This window comes from Gobio gobio (assembly GCF_949357685.1).
Source record: "Gobio gobio genome assembly, chromosome: 2".
In the NCBI taxonomy this organism is placed as follows: Eukaryota; Metazoa; Chordata; class Actinopteri; order Cypriniformes; family Gobionidae; genus Gobio; species Gobio gobio.
The window spans coordinates 742,616-766,393 of NC_137098.1; the positions used below are offsets into that span (position 1 = coordinate 742,616).

Sequence of the window (23,778 nt, forward strand, 5' to 3'; positions counted from 1 at the left end):
GTGGACAAACATTATTTTTTATCCCAAATCCCCTGTAATATGTTTTCATCTGGGGTGAATTCAGGGTGATTGGGACACTTTTTCCAAGTCATCTCAATGGCAAAAATCCCCCTGAATTCCCCCTATAGTAGAAGAAGAAGTTTATAGTTTATTTCCTCGAGCTTGAGATGTTCAGGAGAAGCTTCTCGTCTTCGAGGCTCATGGATATAACACAAAACACCATCAGAGATATTAGATTATGATGCTGTCTGTACTAATAATGGTTCTGATAACACAAGCGTTGCACGAAACGTTGAATGTGATGAAATGCGCGCGCCAGCGCAGAGTGCATCTGTTCGCGGAAACTGTCGCGCGCATGCGCGCGCACGGGAGGAGAAGCTGAGACAGAGAGCCGGTGTTAGTCTCTTCTGCACACCCATGGTGAAAAGGTGAGTTTCGTGATGGTGTTCTAATTGTGTGTGTGTGTGTGTGTGTGTGTGTGTGTGTGTGTGTGTGTGTGTGTGTGTGTGTGTGTGTGTGTGTGTGTGTGTGTGTGTGTGTGTGTGCATTATTGCGTATTCTGAGGGAAATGGATATTAATATGACATGAGCTGTCTGCAGCTCCTATAGGCTGATTTATGGCGCCAGCAAGCATTCACCATACTAATAAAATACATAAATGTCAGGGTGTATAATTATAATCATCATTTAATGAAGAAGTCCTTAATGAAAGATGCATAATATGAAGGGATTTGCTGACGTATTAATTGTGCATAACATTGGCATTGTATGATCAATATAAACCCTAATAAACTGTTAGTAGATGCTGATGTTGTTCTGATCCGCCTCAGCTGCTGGGCTGTAATGGGTCCCTCAGGACGGGCGTGTGCGCGCTGGCTCTCCGGGGGATTGTGGCATCTCTCACCTGGAGGGATGCTTAAATTAATGAAGCACGATTAAGCGTCGCAACTGTTGCGCGTGTGCAGATCTGTGTGTGAAAGCATGTGTGTGTGTGTGTGTGTGTGTGTGTGCAGCTCATGGGCTCTGAACGGGTGGAGATGGGGCAGAGTGTGGAGGACGGCGGCGGAGAGCAGAACCACACGCCGGGCAGGTCGAGCTCGACCCGGGCTCCGCCGGACGCCTGCTGCTTCTGCTGGTGCTGCTGCTGCAGCTGCTCCTGGTGACCACACACACACACACACACACACACACACACACACACACACACACACACACACACACACACACACACACACACACACACACACACACACACAGTCGATATCTGCACATTTTTATCACAATTGTGGGGTATAAAATATTGCTAGAAATAAAGTCGGATGTAAACACAATTGCAAGAAAAAATTACCAGAAAAAAACTTTTTTATTTTTTATCGGAGTGTGTATTCACACCAAGTGCAAAGTGTGTGGCTCAGCGGTGGACTGGGGCAAAAAAGTGGCCCATAACATGTCGAGTCCAGTCGCCTTCATTAATAAGCGCTTTCACAACACAGATGCTTCAGATCAGCTTTACAGTGATTATAGGAAATGAATTTAGCTTTTGAAGAGAAGTTTTTCATCTCAGCATAAACTCATCAGCTCATTCTGCACAGAGACATTTTAAACACCGCTTACTTACTAACATAACAATATGCTATTCATACAGAAATATAAATGCTGTTTTTATTGAAATGCTTATCATTAACATTAACGAATCACTTCTTTAGGTTATAATCGGCCTTTCCTGGTGCACATGCACTCAAAAAAAAAAGGTTCAATATGGCACCAAAAATGGTTCTTGGCTCGTAATCATAGGCGAACCTTTTTAGTGCTATATAGCACCAATTTTGGTGCTTCAGTGGTTCTTCAGAGGTTCTACCAAACTTAAAGGGCTGTAATTCATGAATATAGACCTAAGTTTGGTCTTGTTTTAAAGAAAACACTCGGCAGATTATTGCTGATGTGAAAGCATTTCAAAATATGAAAGTATGAAAAAGTTATGGAAGTTTAAATTTACTGTAAAAGAAAAATACTGTAATAAATATTTTTATTTTATATAAAATATATATTTTACAAAAAAAAGTTTACTATAAAATTACTATAAAATCAAAAGCCATATGTCTAACCAAGTTGTGTTTCAAATTTGTCCCCATGAGATGTTGTTTAGGCGCTGTCCCACAAACAGCCACCAGGTGTCATTGAAATTCCATTGATTGTTTTTTTGATGCATTTTCTGCAAATTTCTGTCCAAATGTCACTTCCATCACAAAACAGTCACCAAATATGGACCCTTGAGACTCAGACCTTTCCAACGAAATGTTTTGTCAAGATTAGAAAAGATTTTGATTATAAAGTAGTTCAAATAAATGTTGTAATATGAAACATGACTCCGCCCACTAGGGGGAGGAGCCCGCTAGAAGAATTTAAAGTACCGTTTCCATGGTAACGCAACGTCCAATTTCAAAACGGGTTTCATAGGATGAATTTTGAGTCCGTAAGTTTTCGAATGATACCTAATTTATGATAATTACTCAAATATATGATACGAAAAAAGGCGATCAAACAAAGAGCGCCAGGCGTCCCAGCAGCGGGGCGGTGACTTTAAGGAAGCCCTTAAAATGGCCGATGTCCAGAATATTGAGCTGATTGAGACGCAGCCCAGGTTTCTTCATTTCCACCAGGTAACGCTTAGCAAACGCCACAGCGAGATCGACTAGATAGACCAACAATTTGAATAAGTGTATTATTTAACTAGAAATAACTCCAGCTTTTACTTAACAATGAATGCGGTGTGAAACGAGTTATTTTGACTTTAAAAACATCCTTAAAACATCATGTTTTTAAACCTTCAGGTAAACATTTCTCTGTATAATTTAGCTTTTCAGATCAAGTTTTTTTTGCAGCACATTTTAAGTGGACTGAGGAATAAGTGTAGCGTGGTTGTGGGAGTACAGGTGTGCTGGAAACTTCATTACTCATGTAGATGAGCTGAAGAGCATCACCTATCCTTCAGGAGCCTCTCCTGGGACATCCAGGGGTCACATGGTGCACACAGAAAACATGTTTTTATAATACGTGTGTGTGTGTGTGTGTGTGTGTGTGTGTGTGTGTGTGTGTGTGTGTGTGTGTGTGTGTGTGTGTGTGTGTTTGTGTGTAGTCTGACAGTACGCCCTGCTAAGGAGGAAAAAATGACGACGATCTCAGAAGAGCAAGAGGAGGCTGATATCGACCAGACGTGAGTTGTGTTATAAGTTAAAATAATGAAATATTTTAAGAACATCCCTCTTGAGAATTGTAAAGGGCTCATGGCATGCCTTTAATTACTTTGATATGTTCCTTGAGGTTTATTTATAATGTTGGTAAAGTTTGTTTTGAACAAAAAATGATTTTATTTTGCTGAGTGGCTGGACCTTTGATTCATCCCAGTGACAGGAGAGTCTTGAGTGACAGCAGAGCAGACACAGTTCTGTCATGAAACTCTAGATCAGGCTGATCAGTCTTTAATTCAACCCTGCAAAAACATCATTCTCTATAGGGCACAGCTGATTGGTTACTGCTGTATCAGTGGCCAATGAGCTGCTCAAACCTTCAAACACTTGTTCAGCCTGTGCTGTAGCAGTTGCAGTGCTTTCAGAAACCCTCCAGCTTCCCCAGCTCCACCTGTATAGATCAGCTACGGGTAATTTATTGTTCAGCAGCAGCATGTCTTACTTGCTCACAGCAGCGTGCCATGAATGTATTGGCAGTAGCAAGTCCCGTACAACAGCAATAACAGCAGCAATAACAGCAGCAATAACAGCAGCAGCTGCAATAACAGCAGCAATAACAGCAGCAACAACAGCAGCAGCAGCAATAACAGCAGCAGCAGCAATAACAGCAGCAGCAGCAATAACAGCAGCAATGACAGCAGCAGCAGCAATAACAGCAGCAGCAGCAGCAGCAGTAACAGCAGTAATAACAGCAGCAGCAGTAATAACAGCAGCAACAATAACAGCACCAGCAGCAGCAGCAGCAGCAATAACAGCAGCAATAACAGCAGCAGCAGCAGCAGCAGCAATAACAGCAGCAGCAGCAGCAATAACAGCAGCAGCAGCAATAACAGCAGCAGCAGCAGCAGCAATAACAGCAGCAATAACAGCAGCAGCAGCAATAACAGCAGCAGCAATAACAGCAGCAGCAATAACAGCAGCAATAACAGCATTAATAACAGCAGCAATAACAGCAGCAATAACAGCAGCAGCAGCAGCAATAACAGCAGCAGCAGCAATAACAGCAGTAATAACAGCAGTAATAACAGCAGCAATAACAGCAGCAATAACAGCAGCAGCAGCAGCAATAACAGCAGCAGCAGCAGCAATAACAGCAGCAGCAGCAGCAATAACAGCAGTAATAACAGCAGCAATAACAGCAGCAGCAGCAATAACAGCAGCAGCAATAACAGCAGTAATAGCAGCAGTAATAACAGCAGCAATAACAGCAGCAGCAGCAGCAATAACAGCAGCAGCAGCAATAACAGCAGCAGCAATAACAGCAGCAATAACAGCAGTAATAACAGCAGCAGCAGCAATAACAGCAGCAGCAGCAATAACAACAGTAACAACAGCATTAGCAATAACAGCAGCAATAACAGCAGCAGCAATAACAGCAGCAGCAATAACAGCAGCAGTAATAACAGCAGCAGCAGTAATAACAGCAGCAGTAATAACAGCAGCAGCAGTAACAGCAGTAATAACAACAGCAGCAGCAGTAACAGCAGCAATAACAGCAGCAGCAGCAGCAGCAGTAACAGCAGTAATAACAGCAGCAGCAGTAATAACAGCAGCAGCAGTAATAACAGCAGCAGTAATAACAGCAGCAGTAATAACAGCAGCAGTAATAACAACAGCAGTAATAACAGCAGCAGCAGTAATAACAGCAGCAGCAGCAGCAGCAATAACAGCAGTAATAACAGCAGCAGCAGCAGCAGCAGCAGCAGCAGTAATAACAGCAGCAGCAGTAATAACAGCAGCAGCAGCAGCAGTAATAACAGCAGCAGCAGTAATAACAGCAGCAGCAGTAATAACAGCAGCAGCAGTAATAACAGCAGCAGCAGCAGCAGTAATAACAGCAGCAGCAGCAGTAATAACAGCAGCAGCAGCAGTAATAACAGCAGCAGTAATAACAGCAGCAGCAGCAGTAATAACAGCAGCAGCAGCAGTAATAACAGCAGCAGCAGTAACAGCAGCAGCAGCAGCAGCAGTAATAACAGCAGCAGCAGCAATAACAGCAGCAGCAGTAATAACAGCAGCAGTAATAACAGCAGCAGCAGCAGTAACAGCAGTAATAACAGCAGCAGCAGCAGCAGTAATAACAGCAGCAGCAGTAATAACAACAGCAGCAGCAGCAGTAATAACAGCAGCAGCAGTAATAGCAGCAGCAGTAATAACAGCAGCAGCAGCAGCAGCAGTAATAACAGCAGCAGCAGTAATAACAGCAGCAGTAATAACAGCAGCAGCAGTAACAGCAGCAGCAGTAATAACAGCAGCAGCAGCAATAACAGCAGCAGCAGTAATAACAGCAGCAGTAATAACAGCAGCAGTAATAACAGCAGCAGTAATAACAACAGCAGTAATAACAGCAGCAGCAGTAATAACAGCAGCAGCAGCAGCAGCAATAACAGCAGTAATAACAGCAGCAGCAGCAGCAGCAGCAGTAATAACAGCAGCAGCAGTAATAACAGCAGCAGCAGCAGCAGTAATAACAGCAGCAGCAGTAATAACAACAGCAGCAGCAGCAGTAATAACAGCAGCAGCAGTAATAACAGCAGCAGCAGCAGCAGTAATAACAGCAGCAGCAGCAGTAATAACAGCAGCAGCAGCAGTAATAACAGCAGCAGTAATAACAGCAGCAGCAGCAGTAATAACAGCAGCAGCAGCAGCAGCAGTAATAACAGCAGCAGCAGTAACAGCAGCAGCAGCAGCAGCAGTAATAACAGCAGCAGCAGCAATAACAGCAGCAGCAGTAATAACAGCAGCAGTAATAACAGCAGCAGCAGCAGTAACAGCAGTAATAACAGCAGCAGCAGCAGCAGTAATAACAGCAGCAGCAGTAATAACAACAGCAGCAGCAGCAGTAATAACAGCAGCAGCAGTAATAGCAGCAGCAGTAATAACAGCAGCAGCAGCAGCAGCAGTAATAACAGCAGCAGCAGTAATAACAGCAGCAGCAGTAATAACAGCAGCAGCAGCAATAACAGCAGCAGCAGTAATAACAGCAGCAGTAATAACAGCAGCAGCAGCAGTAATAACAGCAGCAGCAGTAACAGCAGCAATAACAGCAGTAATAACAGCAGCAATAACAGCAGCAATAACAGCAGCAGCAGCAATAACAGCAGTAATAACAGCAGCAGCAGCAGCAGCAGTAATAACAGCAGCAGCAGTAATAACAGCAGCAGCAGTAATAACAGCAGCAGTAATAACAGCAGCAGCAGCAATAACAGCAGCAGCAGTAATAACAGCAGCAGCAGTAACAGCAGCAATAACAGCAGTAATAACATCAGCAATAACAGCAGCAGCAATAACAGCAGCAATAACAGCAGCAGCAGCAATAACAGCAGTAATAACAGCAGCAGCAGCAGCAGCAGTAATAACAGCAGCAGCAGTAATAACAGCAGCAGTAATAACAGCAGCAGCAGTAACAGCAGCAGCAGTAATAACAGCAGCAGCAGCAATAACAGCAGCAGCAGTAATAACAGCAGCAGTAATAACAGCAGCAGCAGCAGTAATAACAGCAGCAGCAGTAACAGCAGCAATAACAGCAGTAATAACAGCAGCAATAACAGCAGCAGCAATAACAGCAGCAATAACAGCAGCAGCAGCAATAACAGCAGTAATAACAGCAGCAGCAGCAGCAGCAGTAATAACAGCAGCAGCAGTAATAACAGCAGCAGCAGTAATAACAGCAGCAGTAATAACAGCAGCAGCAGCAATAACAGCAGCAGCAGTAATAACAGCAGCAGCAGTAACAGCAGCAATAACAGCAGTAATAACAGCAGCAATAACAGCAGCAGCAATAACAGCAGCAATAACAGCAGCAGCAGCAATAACAGCAGTAATAACAGCAGCAGCAGCAGCAGCAGTAATAACAGCAGCAGCAGTAATAACAGCAGCAGCAGTAATAACAGCAGCAGTAATTACAGCAGCAGCAGCAATAACAGCAGCAGCAGTAATAACAGCAGCAGTAATAACAGCAGCAGCAGCAGCAGTAACAGCAGTAATAACAGCAGCAGCAGTAATAACAGCAGCAGCAGCAGCAGTAATAACAACAGCAGCAGTAATAACAACAGCAGCAGCAGCAGTAATAGCAGCAGCAGTAATAACAGCAGCAGCAGCAGCAGTAATAACAGCAGCAGCAGTAATAACAGCAGCAGCAGTAATAACAGCAGCAGTAATAACAGCAGCAGCAGCAGCAGCAGTAATAACAGCAGCAGCAGCAGTAATAACAGCAGCAGTAATAACAGCAGCAGCAGCAGTAATAACAGCAGCAGCAGCAGTAATAACAGCAGCAGCAGTAACAGCAGCAGCAGCAGCAGCAGTAATAACAGCAGCAGCAGCAATAACAGCAGCAGCAGAAATAACAGCAGCAGTAATAACAGCAGCAGCAGCAGTAACAGCAGTAATAACAGCAGCAGCAGCAGCAGTAATAACAGCAGCAGCAGTAATAACAACAGCAGCAGCAGCAGTAATAACAGCAGCAGCAGTAATAGCAGCAGCAGTAATAACAGCAGCAGCAGCAGCAGCAGTAATAACAGCAGCAGCAGTAATAACAGCAGCAGCAGCAGCAGCAGTAATAACAGCAGCAGCAGTAACAGCAGCAGCAGCAGCAGTAATAACAGCAGCAGCAGCAATAACAGCAGCAGCAGTAATAACAGCAGCAGTAATAACAGCAGCAGCAGCAGTTATAACAGCAGCAGCAGTAACAGCAGCAATAACAGGAGTAATAACAGCAGCAATAACAGCAGCAGCAATAACAGCAGCAATAACAGCAGCAGCAGCAATAACATCAGTAATAACAGCAGCAGCAGCAGCAGCAGTAATAACAGCAGCAGCAGTAATAACAGCAGCAGCAGTAATAACAGCAGCAGCAGCAATAACAGCAGCAGCAGTAATAACAGCAGCAGTAATAACAGCAGCAGCAGCAGCAGTAACAGCAGTAATAACAGCAGCAGCAGTAATAACAGCAGCAGCAGCAGCAGTAATAACAGCAGCAGCAGTAATAACAACAGCAGCAGCAGCAGTAATAGCAGCAGCAGTAATAACAGCAGCAGCAGCAGCAGTAATAACAGCAGCAGCAGTAATAACAGCAGCAGCAGTAATAACAGCAGCAGTAATAACAGCAGCAGCAGTAACAGCAGCAGCAGCAGCAGCAGCAGTAATAACAGCAGCAGTAATAACAGCAGCAGCAGCAGTAATAACAGCAACAGCAGTAACAGCAGCAATAACAGCAGTAATAACAGCAGCAATAACAGCAGCAGCAGTAATAACAGCAGCAGCAGTAACAGCAGCAATAACAGCAGCAATAACAGCAGCAATAACAGCAGTAATAACAGCAGCAGTAATAACAGCAGCAGCAGCAGTAACAGCAGCAGCAGCAATAACAGCAGTAATAACAGCAGCAGCAGTAACAGCAGCAATAACAGCAGTAATAACAGCAGCAGCAGTAACAGCAGCAATAACAGCAGCAGCAGCAGTAATAACAGCAGCAATAACAGCAGTAATAACAGCAGCAATAACAGCAGCAGCAGTAATAACAGCAGCAATAACAGCAGTAATAACAGCAGCAATAACAGCAGCAGCAGCAGCAGCAGTAATAACAGCAGCAATAACAGCAGCAGTAACAGCAGTAATAACAGCAACAATAACAGCAGCAATAACAGCAGTAATAACATCAGCAGCAGTAACAGCAGCAATAACAGCAGTAATAACAGCAGCAATAACAGCAGCAGCAGCATTAGCAGTAACAGCAGCAATAACAGCAGTAATAACAGCAGCAGTAATAACAGCAGCAATAACAGCAGTAATAACAGCAGCAATAACAGCAGCAGCAGTAATAACAGCAGCAATAACAGCAGCAGTAACAGCAGTAATAACAGCAGCAATAACAGCAGCAATAACAGCAGTAATAACAGCAGCAGCAGCAGTAATAACAGCAGCAATAACAGCAGCAGCAGTAATAACAGCAGCAATAACAGCAGCAGCAGCAGCAGCAGCAATAACAGCAGCAATAACAGCAGTAATAACAGCAGTAATAACAGCAGAAGCAGCAGCAGCAATAACAGCAGTAATAACAGCAGCAGCAATAACAGCAGCAGCAGTAATAACAGCAGCAGCAGCAGCAGCAATAACAGCAGCAACAATAACAGCAGTAATAACAGCAGCAGCAGAAGCAGCAGTAAGAACAGCAGCAGCAGCAGCAGCAGCAATAACAGCAGCAGCAGTAATAACAGCAGCAGCAATAACAGCAGCAGCAGCAATAACAGCAGCAGCAGTAATAACAGCAGCAGCAGCAATAACAGCAGCAGCAATAACAGCAGCAGCAATAACAGCAGCAGCAGTAATAACAGCAGCAGCAGCAATAACAGTAGCAGCAATAACAGCAGTAATAACAGCAGCAGCAGTAATAACAGCAGCAGCAGCAGCAGCAGCAATAACAGCAGCAGCAGTAATAACAGCAGCAGTAATAACAGCAGCAGCAGCAGCAGCAGCAGTAATAACAGCAGCAGCAGCAGTAATAACAGCAGCAGCAGTAATAACAACAGCAGCAGCAGCAGTAATAACAGCAGCAGCAGTAATAGCAGCAGTAATAACAGCAGCAGCAGCAGCAGTAATAACAGCAGCAGCAGTAATAACAGCAGCAGCAGCAGTAATAACAGCAGCAGCAGCAGCAGTAATAACAGCAGCAGCAGTAATAACAGCAGCAGCAGTAATAACAACAGCAGCAGCAGCAGTAATAACAGCAGCAGCAGTAATAACAGCAGCAGCAGCAGTAATAACAGCAGCAGCAGTAATAACAGCAGCAGCAGTAGCAGCAGTAATAACAGCAGCAGTAATAACAGCAGCAGCAGCAGCAGTAATAACAGCAGCAGCAGCAGCAGTAATAAAAGCAGCAGCAGCAGCAGTAATAACAGCAGCAGTAATAACAGCAGCAGCAGCAATAACAGCAGCAGTAATAACAGCAGCAGTAATAACAGCAGCAGCAGCAGCAGCAGCAGTAACAGCAGTAATAACAGCAGCAGCAGCAGCAGTAATAACAGCAGCAGCAGTAATAACAACAGCAGCAGTAATAAGAGCAGCAGTAATAACAGCAGCAGCAGCAGCAGTAATAACAGCAGCAGCAGCAGTAATAACAGCAGCAGCAGCAGCAGCAGCAGTAATAACAGCAGCAGTAATAACAGCAGCAGCAGCAGCAGTAATAACAGCAGCAATAACAGCAGCAGCAATAACAGCAGCAATAACAGCAGTAATAACAGCAGCAGCAGCAGCAGCAGTAATAACAGCAGCAGCAGTAATAACAGCAGCAGCAGTAATAACAGCAGCAGTAATAACAGCAGCAGCAGCAGCAGCAGCAGCAATAACAGCAGCAGCAGTAATAACAGCAGCAGCAGCAGCAGCAGTAACATCAGTAATAACAGCAGCAGCAGTAATAACAGCAGCAGCAGCAGCAGTAATAACAGCAGCAGCAGTAATAACAACAGCAGCAGCAGCAGTAATAGCAGCAGCAGTAATAACAGCAGCAGCAGCAGCAGTAATAACAGCAGCAGCAGTAATAACAGCAGCAGCAGTAATAACAGCAGCCGTAATAACAGCAGCAGTAATAACAGCAGCAGCAGTAACAGCAGCAGTAGCAGCAGTAATAACAGCAGCAGCAGTAATAACAGCAGCAGCAGCAGTAATAACAGCAGCCGTAATAACAGCAGCAGTAATAACAGCAGCAGCAGTAACAGCAGCAGCAGCAGCAGCAGCAGTAATAACAGCAGCAGCAGTAATAACAGCAGCAGTAATAACAGCAGCAGCAGCAGTAATAACAGCAACAGCAGTAACAGCAGCAATAACAGCAGTAATAACAGCAGCAATAACAGCAGCAGCAGTAATAACAGCAGCAGCAGTAACAGCAGCAATAACAGCAGCAGCAGCAATAACAGCAGCAATAACAGCAGTAATAACAGCAGCAATAACAGCAGTAATAACAGCAGCAGTAATAACAGCAGCAGCAGCAGTAACAGCAGCAGCAGCAATAACAGCAGTAATAACAGCAGCAGCAGTAATAACAGCAGCAGTAATAACAGCAGCAGCAGTACCAGCAGCAATAACAGCAGTAATAACAGCAGCAGCAGTAACAGCAGCAATAACAGCAGCAGCAGCAGTAATAACAGCAGCAATAACAGCAGTAATAACAGCAGCAATAACAGCAGCAGCAGTAATAACAGCAGCAAAAACAGCAGTAATAACAGCAGCAATAACAGCAGCAGCAGCAGCAGTAATAACAGCAGCAATAACAGCAGTAATAACAGCAACAATAACAGCAGCAATAACAGCAGTAATAACATCAGCAGCAGTAACAGCAGCAATAACAGCAGTAATAACAGCAGCAGCAGTAACAGCAGCAATAACAGCAGCAGTAACAGCAGCAATAACAGCAGTAATAACAGCAGCAGCAGCAGTAATAACAGCAGCAATAACAGCAGTAATAACAGCAGCAATAACAGCAGCAGCAGTAATAACAGCAGCAATAACAGCAGTAATAACAGCAGTAATAACAGCAGCAGCAGCAGCAGCAATAACAGCAGCAATAACAGCAGTAATAACAGCAGCAGCAATAACAGCAGCAGCAGTAATAACAGCAGCAGCAGCAGCAGCAATAACAGCAGCAGCAATAACAGCAGTAATAACAGCAGCAGCAGAAGCAGCAGTAATAACAGCAGCAGCAGCAGCAATAACAGCAGCAGCATTAATAACAGCAGCAGCAATAACAGCAGTAATAACAGCAGCAGCAGTAATAACAGCAGCAGCAGCAATAACAGTAGCAGCAATAACAGCAGTAATAACAGCAGCAGCAGTAATAACAGCAGCAGCAATAACAGCAGCAGCAGTAATAACAGCAGCAGTAATAACAGCAGCAGCAGCAGCAGTAACAGCAGTAATAACAGCAGCAGCAGTAGTAATAACAGCAGCAGCAGCAGCAGCAGCAGTAATAACAGCAGCAGCAGTAATAACAACAGCAGCAGTAATAACAGCAGCAGCAGTAATAGCAGCAGCAGCAGTAATAACAGCAGCAGCAGCAGCAGTAATAACAGCAGCAGCAGTAATAACAGCAGCAGTAATAACAGCAGCAGCAGCAGCAGTAATAACAGCAGCAGTAAAAACAGCAGCAGCAGCAGCAGTAATAACAGCAGCAGTAATAACAGCAGCAGCAGTAACAGCAGCAGCAGCAGTAATAACAGCAGCAGCAGCAATAACAGCAGCAGCAGTAATAACAGCAGCAGCAGCAGTAATAACAGCATCAGCAGTAACAGCAGCAATAACAGCAGTAATAACAGCAGCAATAACAGCAGCAGCAGTAATAACAGCAGCAGTAATAACAGCAGCAGCAGTAACAGCAGCAGCAGCAATAACAGCAGTAATAACAGCAGCAATAACAGCAGTAATAACAGCAGCAATAACAGCAGCAGCAGTAATAACAGCAGCAGCAGCAGTAACAGCAGCAGCAATAACAGCAGTAATAACAGCAGCAGCAGTAATAACAGCAGCAGTAATAACAGCAGCAGCAGTAATAACAGCAGCAGTAATAACAGCAGCAGCAGCAGTAACAGCAGCAGCAGCAGCAATAACAGCAGTAATAACAGCAGCAGCAGTAACAGCAGCAATAACAGCAGTAATAACATCAGCAGCAGTAACAGCAGCAATAACAGCAGTAATAACAGCAGCAGCAGTAACAGCAGCAATAACAGCAGCAGCAGTAACAGCAGCAATAACAGCAGTAATAACAGCAGCAGCAGCAGTAATAACAGCAGCAATAACAGCAGCAATAACAGCAGCAGCAGTAATAACAGCAGCAATAACAGCAGTAATAACAGCAGCAGCAGCAATAACAGCAGTAATAACAGCAGCAGCAGCAGCAATAACAGCAGTAATAACAGCAGCAGCAGCAGCAATAACAGCAGTAATAACAGCAGCAGCAGCAGCAATAACAGCAGTAATAACAGCAGCAGTCGTTTGACACCTGTTGGCCTTTAGAGATTTTATTAGCCTTAACTGTGTGGTGAATGTTTACACTGTGTTTAAAAAAGTCATGAAAATGTATCGATAGTGTGTTACGTTTTAAAGCAGAGAAAGTGTTACCTTTTTTTGTAAATCCAAGGGGTCAATTTTTTCCTGCAACAGTTTTAACTCTTTCCCCACCATTGACAGAATTTTCCCGCAATCCATGTTTTCCCTGTTATACGTTAGGGGCGCTATTACACATCTGACAGAGTGCAGAATCTCCACATCCAAAAACAAACACATTTTAAGAAAGTTTAGTTTTATCAGTTTTATCTTTTATCATTTTGAGAATTATCAGTTATTGGCCAAGAGTTGGATTTAGATTTATCGGACAATATATCGGTTACCAGCTTTCAAATATTAAGAATTATCAGTTATTAGCCAAAATTTAGATTTATCGGCCAATATATCGGTTATCAGCTTTCAAATATAAAGAATTATCAGTTATCAGCCAAAATTTGGATTTAGATTTATCGCCCAATATATCGGTTATCAGTTTTCAAATATTAAGAATTATTGGTTATTGGACATTTTGTTTTGTTTTCCCTGTTGTACGTTAGGGGGCGCTATTACACATCTGACAGAGTGCAGAATCTCCACATCCAAAAACGAGCACATTTTGTGAAAATTATCAAAAATGCTGATTCTGGCAACCAGAACCCCTGATGGGGAACGAGTTCACATAACAATCTCCGTTTGTTTCCTGATGTCTCGTGTTCTCCAGGCCTCAGCTCTCCCTGGAGGAGGTTCAGTCCTGGGCGGAGTCGTTTGAGCACTTAATGAAAAGTGCTCATGGTCTGGCGCACTTCAGGCAGTTCCTCAAGTCTGAGTTTAGTGAAGAAAACCTGAACTTCTGGCTCATCTGTGAAGATCTAAAGAAAGAGCCCAATAACCTCACGGTAGAACAGACTGTCAAACAAATATTTGAGGACTACGTCTCTGTAATGTCACCTAAAGAGGTATTTATGCTCCATATATCGGCTGCCATACCATATCAGCCGATATATGTTCAGTTTTTTGCTATTGGCCCGATAAGAAAATTTTGCCGATATATTAAAGCTGATAGATTTCCTCCAGCTGAGACAGTTGCGCACTGTTCGCCATGATGAATAGCTCGAAATATGATTGGAAACATAAAGGAAAACACATTTCAGAGCAACATGTGCAGCGCAAGTCTGTCATATCGGCTACATAATGAGAACACCATGACTGTGTGCTTGGGGCATGGCTTTAATGGGCAGACTTTTGTTTTTGTAATCAGGCTCATAAAATCATATTTTTTTTTTAGAGAATTATAAAGAATAACAAATATAAAGAATTATCAGCCAAAATTTGGATTTAGATTTATCGGCCAATATATCGGTTATCAGCTTTCAAATATAAAGAATTATCGGTTATCGGCCAAAATTTGGATTTTGATTTATCGGTCAATATATCGGTTATCAGCTTTCAAATATAACGAATTATCAGTTATCGGCCAAAATATGGATTTAGATTTATCGGCCAATATATCGGTTATCAGCTTTCAAATATAAAGAATTATCGGTCATTGGGCAAAATTTGGATTTAGATTTATCGGGCAATATATCGGTTATCAGCTTTCAAATATAAAGAATTATCGGTTATTGGCCAAAATTTGGATTTTGATTTATCGGCTATCAGCTTTCAAATATAAAGAATTATCGGTTATCAGACAAAATTTGGATTTAGATTTATCAGCCAATATATCGGTTATCAGCTTTCAAATATAAAGAATTATCGGTTATCAGACAAAATTTGGATTTAGATTTATTGGCCAATATATCGGCTATCAGCTTTCAAATATAAAGAATTATCGGTTATCAGACAAAATTTGGATTTAAATTTATTGGTCAATATATCGGTTATCAGCTTTCAAATATAAAGAATTATCGGTTATCAGACAAAATTTGGATTTAGATTTATCAGCCAATATATCGGTTATCAGCTTTCAAATATAAAGAATTATCGGTTATCAGACAAAATTTGGATTTAGATTTATCAGCCAATATATCGGTTATCAGCTTTCAAATATAAATAATTATCGGTTATCAGACAAAATTTGGATTTAAATTTATTGGTCAATATATCGGTTATCAGCTTTCAAATATAAAGAATTATCGGTCATTGGCCAAAATTTGGATTTTGATTTATCGGCCAATATATCGGTTATCAGCTTTCAAATATAAAGAATTATCAGTTATTGGACAAAATTTGGATTTAGATTTATCAGCCAATATATCGGTAATCAGCTTTCAAATATAAAGAATTATCGGTTATTGGACAAAATTTAGATTTTGATTTATCGGCCAATATATCGTAATCAGCTTTCAAATATAAAGAATTATCGGTTATCGGCCAAAATTTGGATTTTGATTTATCGGCCAATATATCGGCTATCAGCTTTCAAATATAAAGAATGATCAGTTATCGGCTTATAATACCCCTCTACGCTCTGCATGTTTGCTTACGTTGTTGTTAATATGAATATCTTTGTCTCATGCATCCTCTTTTCCTAAACATCTGGGTTGCGTCTGTAAGGGGAAGCGCTCCGCCGTGTCTCAGATGTGTCTCAGATGTGTCTCAGATGAGTCTCAGATGTGTCTCAGATGTGTCTCAGATGTGTCTCAGATGAGTCTCAGATGTGTCTCAGATGTGTCTCAGATGAGTCTCAGATGTGTCTCAGATGAGTCTCAGATGTGTCTAAGATGTGTCTCAGATGAGTCTCAGATGTGTCTCAGATGTGTCTCAGATGAGTCTCAGATGTGTCTCAGATGAGTCTCAGATGTGTCTAAGATGTGTCTCAGATGAGTCTCAGATGAGTCTCAGATGTGTCTCAGATGTGTCTCAGATGAGTCTCAGATGTGTCTCAGATGAGTCTCAGATGTGTCTCAGATGAGTCTCAGATGTGTCTCAGATGTGTCTCAGATGAGTCTCAGATGTGTCTCAGATGTGTCTCAGATGTGTCTCAGATGTGTCTCAGATGAGTCTCAGATGTGTCTCAGATGTGTCTCAGATGTGTCTCAGATGAGTCTCAGATGTGTCTCAGATGTGTCTCAGATGAGTCTCAGATGAGTCTCAGATGTGTCTCAGATGAGTCTCAGATGTGTCTCAGATGTGTCTCAGATGTGTCTCAGATGTGTCTCAGATGAGTCTCAGATGTGTCTCAGATGTGTCTCAGATGAGTCTCAGATGTGTCTCAGATGAGTCTCAGATGTGTCTCAGATGTGTCTCAGATGAGTCTCAGATGTGTCTCAGATGAGTCTCAGATGTGTCTCAGATGTGTCTCAGATGAGTCTCAGATGTGTCTCAGATGTGTCTCAGATGAGTCTCAGATGTGTCTCAGATGAGTCTCAGATGTGTCTCAGATGTGTCTCAGATGAGTCTCAGATGAGTCTCAGATGTGTCTCAGATGTGTCTCAGATGAGTCTCAGATGTGTCTCAGATGTGTCTCAGATGAGTCTCAGATGTGTCTAAGATGTGTCTCAGATGAGTCTCAGATGTGTCTCAGATGTGTCTCAGATGAGTCTCAGATGTGTCTCAGATGTGTCTCAGATGAGTCTCAGATGAGTCTCAGATGTGTCTCAGATGAGTCTCAGATGTGTCTCAGATGTGTCTCAGATGTGTCTCAGATGAGTCTCAGATGTGTCTCAGATGTGTCTCAGATGAGTCTCAGATGTGTCTCAGATGTGTCTCAGATGAGTCTCAGATGTGTCTCAGATGTGTCTCAGATGAGTCTCATATGTGTCTCAGATGAGTCTCAGATGTGTCTCAGATGTGTCTCAGATGTCTCAGATGAGTCTCAGATGAGTCTCAGATGTGTCTCAGATGAGTCTCAGATGAGTCTCAGATGAGTCTCAGATGAGTCTCAGATGAGTCTCAGATGTGTCTCAGATGTGTCTCAGATGAGTCTCAGATGTGTCTCAGATGTGTCTCAGATGAGTCTCAGATGTGTCTCAGATGTGTCTCAGATGTGTCTCAGATGTGTCTCAGATGTGTCTCAGATGAGTCTCAGATGTGTCTCAGATGAGTCTCAGATGAGTCTCAGATGCGTCTCAGATGTGTCTCAGATGTGTCTCAGATGAGTCTCAGATGTGTCTAAGATGTGTCTCAGATGAGTCTCAGATGTGTCTCAGATGTGTCTCAGATTAGTCTCAGATGTGTCTCAGATGAGTCTCAGATGTGTCTCAGATGTGTCTCAGATGAGTCTCAGATGAGTCTCAGATGTGTCTCAGATGTGTCTCAGATGAGTCTCAGATGTGTCTCAGATGAGTCTCTGTGATCTCTGTGTTTGTGTGTCCAGGTGAGTCTCAGATGAGTCTCAGATGTGTCTAAGATGTGTCTCAGATGTGTCTCAGATGTGTCTCAGATGTGTCCAGGTGAGTCTCAGATGAGTCTCAGATGAGTCTCAGATGTGTCTAAGATGTGTCTCAGATGAGTCTCAGATGTGTCTCAGATGTGTCTCAGATGTGTCTCAGATGTGTCTCAGATGTGTCTCAGATTAGTCTCAGATGTGTCTCAGATGAGTCTCAGATGTGTCTCAGATGTGTCTCAGATGAGTCTCAGATGTGTCTCAGATGTGTCTCAGATTAGTCTCAGATGTGTCTCAGATGAGTCTCAGATGTGTCTCAGATGTGTCTCAGATGAGTCTCAGATGTGTCTCAGATGAGTCTCAGATGCGTCTCAGATGTGTCTCAGATGAGTCTCAGATGTGTCTCAGATGAGTCTCAGATGTGTCTCAGATGAGTCTCAGATGTATCTCAGATGTGTCTCAGATGTGTCTCAGATGTGTCTCAGATGTGTCTCAGATGTCTCAGATGAGTCTCAGATGAGTCTCAGATGTGTCTCAGATGAGTCTCAGATGAGTCTCAGATGAGTCTCAGATGTGTCTCAGATGTGTCTCAGATGTGTCTCAGATGAGTCTCAGATGTGTCTCAGGTGTGTCTCAGATGTGTCTCAGATGAGTCTCAGATGTGTCTCAGATGAGTCTCAGATGTGTCTCAGATGTGTCTCAGATGTGTCTCAGATGAGTCTCAGATGTGTCTCAGATGTGTCTCAGATGAGTCTCAGATGTGTCTCAGATGTGTCTCAGATGTGTCTCAGATGTGTCTCAGATGTGTCTCAGATGAGTCTCAGATGTGTCTCAGATGAGTCTCAGATGAGTCTCAGATGCGTCTCAGATGTGTCTCAGATGTGTCTCAGATGAGTCTCAGATGTGTCTAAGATGTGTCTCAGATGAGTCTCAGATGTGTCTCAGATGTGTCTCAGATTAGTCTCAGATGTGTCTCAGATGAGTCTCAGATGTGTCTCAGATGTGTCTCAGATGAGTCTCAGATGAGTCTCAGATGTGTCTCAGATGTGTCTCAGATGAGTCTCAGATGTGTCTCAGATGAGTCTCTGTGATCTCTGTGTTTGTGTGTCCAGGTGAGTCTCAGATGAGTCTCAGATGTGTCTAAGACGTGTCTCAGATGTGTCTCAGATGTGTCTCAGATGTGTCCAGGTGAGTCTCAGATGAGTCTCAGATGAGTCTCAGATGTGTCTAAGATGTGTCTCAGATGAGTCTCAGATGTGTCTCAGATGTGTCTCAGATGTGTCTCAGATGTGTCTCAGATGTGTCTCAGATTAGTCTCAGATGTGTCTCAGATGAGTCTCAGATGTGTCTCAGATGTGTCTCAGATGAGTCTCAGATGTGTCTCAGATGTGTCTCAGATTAGTCTCAGATGTGTCTCAGATGAGTCTCAGATGTGTCTCAGATGTGTCTCAGATGAGTCTCAGATGTGTCTCAGATGTGTCTCAGATTAGTCTCAGATGTGTCTCAGATTAGTCTCAGATGTGTCTCAGATGAGTCTCAGATGTGTCTCAGATGAGTCTCAGATGCGTCTCAGATGTGTCTCAGATGAGTCTCAGATGTGTCTCAGATGTGTCTCAGATGAGTCTCAGATGTGTCTCAGATGTGTCTCAGATGAGTCTCAGATGTGTCTCAGATGAGTCTCAGATGAGTCTCAGATGTGTCTCAGATGTGTCTCAGATGAGTCTCAGATGTGTCTCAGATGTGTCTCAGATGAGTCTCAGATGTGTCTCAGATGTGTCTCAGATGAGTCTCAGATGTGTCTCAGATGAGTCTCAGATGAGTCTCAGATGAGTCTCAGATGTGTCTAAGATGTGTCTCAGATGAGTCTCAGATGTGTCTCAGATGAGTCTCAGATGTGTCTCAGATGAGTCTCAGATGTATCTCAGATGTGTCTCAGATGTGTCTCAGATGTGTCTCAGATGAGTCTCAGATGTGTCTCAGATGTGTCTCAGATGAGTCTCAGATGTGTCTCAGATGAGTCTCAGATGTGTCTCAGATGTGTCTCAGATGAGTCTCAGATGTGTCTCAGGTGAGTCTCAGATGTGTCTCAGATGTGTCTCAGATGAGTCTCTGTGATCTCTGTGTTTGTGTGTCCAGGTGAGTCTCAGATGAGTCTCAGATGAGTCTCAGATGTGTCTCAGATGAGTCTCTGTGATCTCTGTGTTTGTGTGTCCAGGTGAGTCTGGACTCGCGTGTGCGTGAGGTCATCAACAGGAACATGCAGCAGCCGTCCTCCAGCACGTTTGAGGAAGCTCAGCTGCAGATCTTCATGCTCATGCAGAGAGACTCTTACCCGCGGTTCATGGGCTCCAGCATGTACGCTGACCTCAGACAGAAGCTTGAGCAGCCCGAGGAGTCCTAACACACACACACACACTGGATTGGATCACCCTGATGTTTTCAGATCACCACATCTGGATTTCTAGTCCTCTACGGAGCCCCTAAAGGGACATGCTGTGTCAGAAGAATCCCAATCTTACTAAAAAGTACAACAAAACTGTGGATCTGATCCAGATGTTGTGATCTGATCTGCTTTCACAATCCATTATTCTTTTGATTTCCGCATGTTCAAGATTTGATCCAATCCGGTTTGACGAGCCGGCCCCTGGGGTAAAGGGAGCCGCACACACTCTATTTAAACAGTAGTTTATTGTTGGTATAATTATAGATTTATCCTCCCGTTGTGTGTGTATACAGCGATAATGGCAGAACCGTGGCCGTGCCTTCACACACTCGGATAGGCTAGAGAGTGTGTCATTAAACATTAAACACACACCACAGCATCTCATTTATGACTTTATATGTGTTTAAATGCATTATAAACTTATGTATACTGTATAAACTGTACAAAAAGAGATATAAAGTAACAATAAAGTACAATAAAGGGGTTTGTTTTTAATGTCTCAGTACAATCCGAAATGGACAAAACTCATTTTTCAGTCAGTTTTGCTCATATTTACAGCAGGTGTTTGCCAATATTTGTCCAGCCAACTGTGTATATATACACCGATCAGGCATAACATTATGACCGGTGAGTAACACTGATGATCTGTTAGTGGGTGGGATATATTCGGCAGCAAGTGAACATGTCGTCCTCAGAGTTGATGTGTTAGAAGCAGGAGAAATGGGCAAGCGTAAGGATTTGAGCGAGTTTAACAAGGGCCAGATTGTGACGGCTAGAGACTGGGTCAGAGCATCTCCAGTTTGTTGATGCTGGTTCTGATAGGGGCCGATCTCAAACACACACTCTTCAGAGCTAAACTCTGAGGGCCAGATCTAAGAAAAACTCTCAAGTCTTATTTTTTAATGAAATGCATTTAATACGAATCAAACTATAATACAAGTTCATTTGTTTGTAAATAACACATTTACAAAACATTCCGTTTTGATGTTGTTTCCATGATAAATCCAGTGTTGAGTTGGCGCTGGGATGGGCTGATCTCAGGTGAAGGAGAGACCGATGCGATGGAATGATCTAGTGATGGATTGGAGGAAGAAGCTTCTCTATGAACTCTTTGATGTCCATCATTTCCTGTTGTGAGACACAGAAGAGAATCCGCTGACAACACTTACAAACATAGCAAATCTAGTGACGTTTTACAGGTTTTCATTTTTAAAAAATAATATGCATTTCTAACGCTATACTTCATGTTATATGACCTAATAACTAGAGCTGTGTATTGCCAAGAATCTGGAGAATCAATACGCATCACGATACAGGGGTTATGATACGATGTAGTGTTATATATTGCCATATTTATTTTTTATTTTTTTTATTTTTATAGAAAGATCTCATTTAAAAGAATAAAGAACACACTCATATGCATAAAACCTGTTCACAGTATATTTTTAATTTCTAAACTGTTTAACACCAGAAAGTGCATCGTCCATTCCATGACTGAATGTTTTATATGTAATACTGTAAAGCTGTGATCAGATGCTGTCGATTCTGTGTGTTTATTCTGTTACTGAGAGGAAAACGTGCTGTTCATATTCTATGGAATCGTTTCTCAGCAGCGCGGATGACGTCGGGATGTTAAGAGCGCTCAGACTCAATGCGTTTCCAGAGTATTGGATTTTAACTTGGCCTATTTTGCAAACAAAATGACTCTTGTCGATTTCCTTATAAATGAATATCGATACAGTGTTTTTGAGAATCGATACAGTATCGCCAAACATAATATCGCGATATTCACGAGTAACGATATTTCCTTACACCCCTACTAATAACGGCAGAGGGAATGCTGGGAAATTCTCATCGTTCTCTCTTCTGACAGCTGTATTCAACCTCCATTTGGAAGGTCGTGGAAACCATAGATATACATAATAAAGGCTAGAGTCTCTAACGTCATCACCGGCGGCCATCTTGTCACAGGCCAGCTTTCTGGCGGCCATCTTGTCACAGGCCAGCTTTCTGGCGGCCATCTTGTCACAGGCAAGCTTTCTGGCGGCCGTCTTGTCACAAGCCAGCTTTCTAGCGGTCATCTTGTCACAGGCAAGATTTCTGGCGGCCATCTTGTCACAGGCAAGCTTTCTGGCGGCCATCTTGTCACAGGCCAGCTTTCTGGCGGCCATCTTGTCACAAGCCAGCTTTCTGGCGGCCATCTTGTCACAAGCTTTCTGGCGGCCATCTTGTCACAAGCTTTCTGGCGGCCATCTTGTCACAAGCCAGCTTTCTGGCGGCCATCTTGTCACAAGCTTTCTGGCGGCCATCTTGTCACAAGCTTTCTGGCGGCCATCTTGTCACAGGCAAGCTTTCTGGCGGCCATCTTGTCACAAGCTTTCTGGCGGCCATCTTGTCACAGGCCAGCTTTCTGGCGGCCCTCTTGTCACAAGCTTTCTGGCGGCCATCTTGTCACAAGCCAGCTTTCTGGCGGCCATCTTGTCACAAGCTTTCTGGCGGCCATCTTGTCACAAGCTTTCTGGCGGCCATCTTGTCACAAGCCAGCTTTCTGGCGGCCATCTTGTCACAAGCTTTCTGGCGGCCATCTTGTCACAGGCTTTCTGGCGGGCTCCTGATGTAAGGCGAGTGATCTGAACACAAATACTCTTATCTCACTGAAATCTGGACGGATTTACAAATGCTTTGGTTTCTGACAAACGTTATTAACGTGGCTATAATTCTGGATGCTTGAACAAATTATGAATAATCGTTCATAAGTATGCAGTGTCATAACTACATCTCAGATGTTATAACAAACCAAACAGTTTGAAAATCGGTAGAAAATTGAGCAAGTTATGGTTATTTAAAAAGTGCAAGCACCATTAAAACACAATGAGTGAGCGAGCTGAGTGAGACAAGATGGCCGCCAGGAGTGGACGTCGACCGCCATTGGCCAGCAGCGGACGAGACATCTAGCCTTTATTATGGATATCTATGGTGGAAACGCTATCATGGACTGTTTTCTTTTGCTGCTGGAGCAAATGGGTGTAGAAAAGCAACCTTCTACAATGAGTAAAACACTCGCATATGCGAGTAAATCGTCCCTCTGGGCGATTAAATCATATCTATCATTAGCCATTGGCTAATAAATTCTCAGATTTTACTCGCCAGTGTGTGTGTGATGGTAAGAATGAGTTTAGCATAGATATACGTTTACTCGCTGAACACTCTGAATGAGCTCTTGTCAAGCGATCTACATGATTTCAAATCAGCTCATCGGACGTACCCTGAACTCTAGCGTGAACTTTGATGAGCGCGTTTCTCTCTCACACACACACACACACACACACACACACACGCACACACACACACACACACACACACACACACGCACACACACACGCGCGCGAGCGAGAGTCTTACATACCACGCAAAATCGACGCGCTACATGTTAACAATATTCTTTGTTGTATTTTTCTCAAAATAACAGAGTTTGTTTGGAATTATTCAGCTTTTAAGAACAAGCAGAAGATATGCTGTTTTTTTCCAGTTGTGGGCGGAGCTAATGTGCAAACGGCAATCTCATTGGCTGGCGCTCATCTTTTCCTGTGCTTGTTTTGATTTCAGCAAATCAGTTTGAGCGAATGCTGTCAACGTGATGAATATTAATGAACCCAGCAGCTCATCCATCCCAAGCCTGAGTACTCCTCTCAGAAACTGAAGCCTCCGCCCCTCGATCGCCCCCCAGT

The 23,778-nt window shown here is 43.3% G+C and overlaps 2 protein-coding genes across 3 annotated transcripts in view; one reads left to right on the forward strand and one right to left on the reverse strand.

Annotated features, from left to right (window-relative positions):
• The first annotated feature begins 359 nt into the window (after positions 1-359).
• On the forward strand, positions 360-20,534 carry LOC307119369 (regulator of G-protein signaling 20-like). Of its 2 annotated transcripts, XM_079805602.1 has the most exons (5): positions 360-428; positions 1,014-1,159; positions 3,137-3,214; positions 14,002-14,236; positions 19,823-20,534. In XM_079805602.1, the coding sequence occupies exons 2-5, from the start codon at positions 1,017-1,019 to the stop codon at positions 20,006-20,008; spliced, it is 642 nt and encodes a 213-aa protein (XP_079661728.1). In that variant the 5' UTR covers positions 360-428; positions 1,014-1,016; the 3' UTR covers positions 20,009-20,534. The 2 variants fall into 2 exon arrangements, with proteins under 2 accessions (XP_079661728.1, XP_079661729.1); XM_079805603.1 differs by lacking the exon at positions 360-428 and having other exon boundaries at positions 572-1,159.
• lypla1 (lysophospholipase 1) overlaps positions 20,523-23,778 on the reverse strand; it is a 29,856-nt gene continuing 26,600 nt past the window's right edge. Inside the window, exon 9 of the mRNA XM_079805590.1 lies at positions 20,523-21,178. Within this exon, the coding sequence (XP_079661716.1) occupies positions 21,122-21,178 (57 nt within the window). The 3' untranslated portion in view covers positions 20,523-21,121. The remainder of the gene's footprint in view (positions 21,179-23,778) is intronic.

Bases quoted from the DNA above. Each gene is read 5' to 3' on its own strand.
- LOC307119369 (XM_079805602.1), top strand. From the start codon at position 1,017: ATGGGCTCTGAACGGGTGGAGATGGGGCAGAGTGTGGAGGACGGCGGC. The intron at 3,215-14,001 runs GTGAGTTGTGTT...CGTGTTCTCCAG, and splicing joins GAGGCTGATATCGACCAGAC to GCCTCAGCTCTCCCTGGAGG. The intron at 14,237-19,822 runs GTATTTATGCTC...TTGTGTGTCCAG, and splicing joins CTGTAATGTCACCTAAAGAG to GTGAGTCTGGACTCGCGTGT.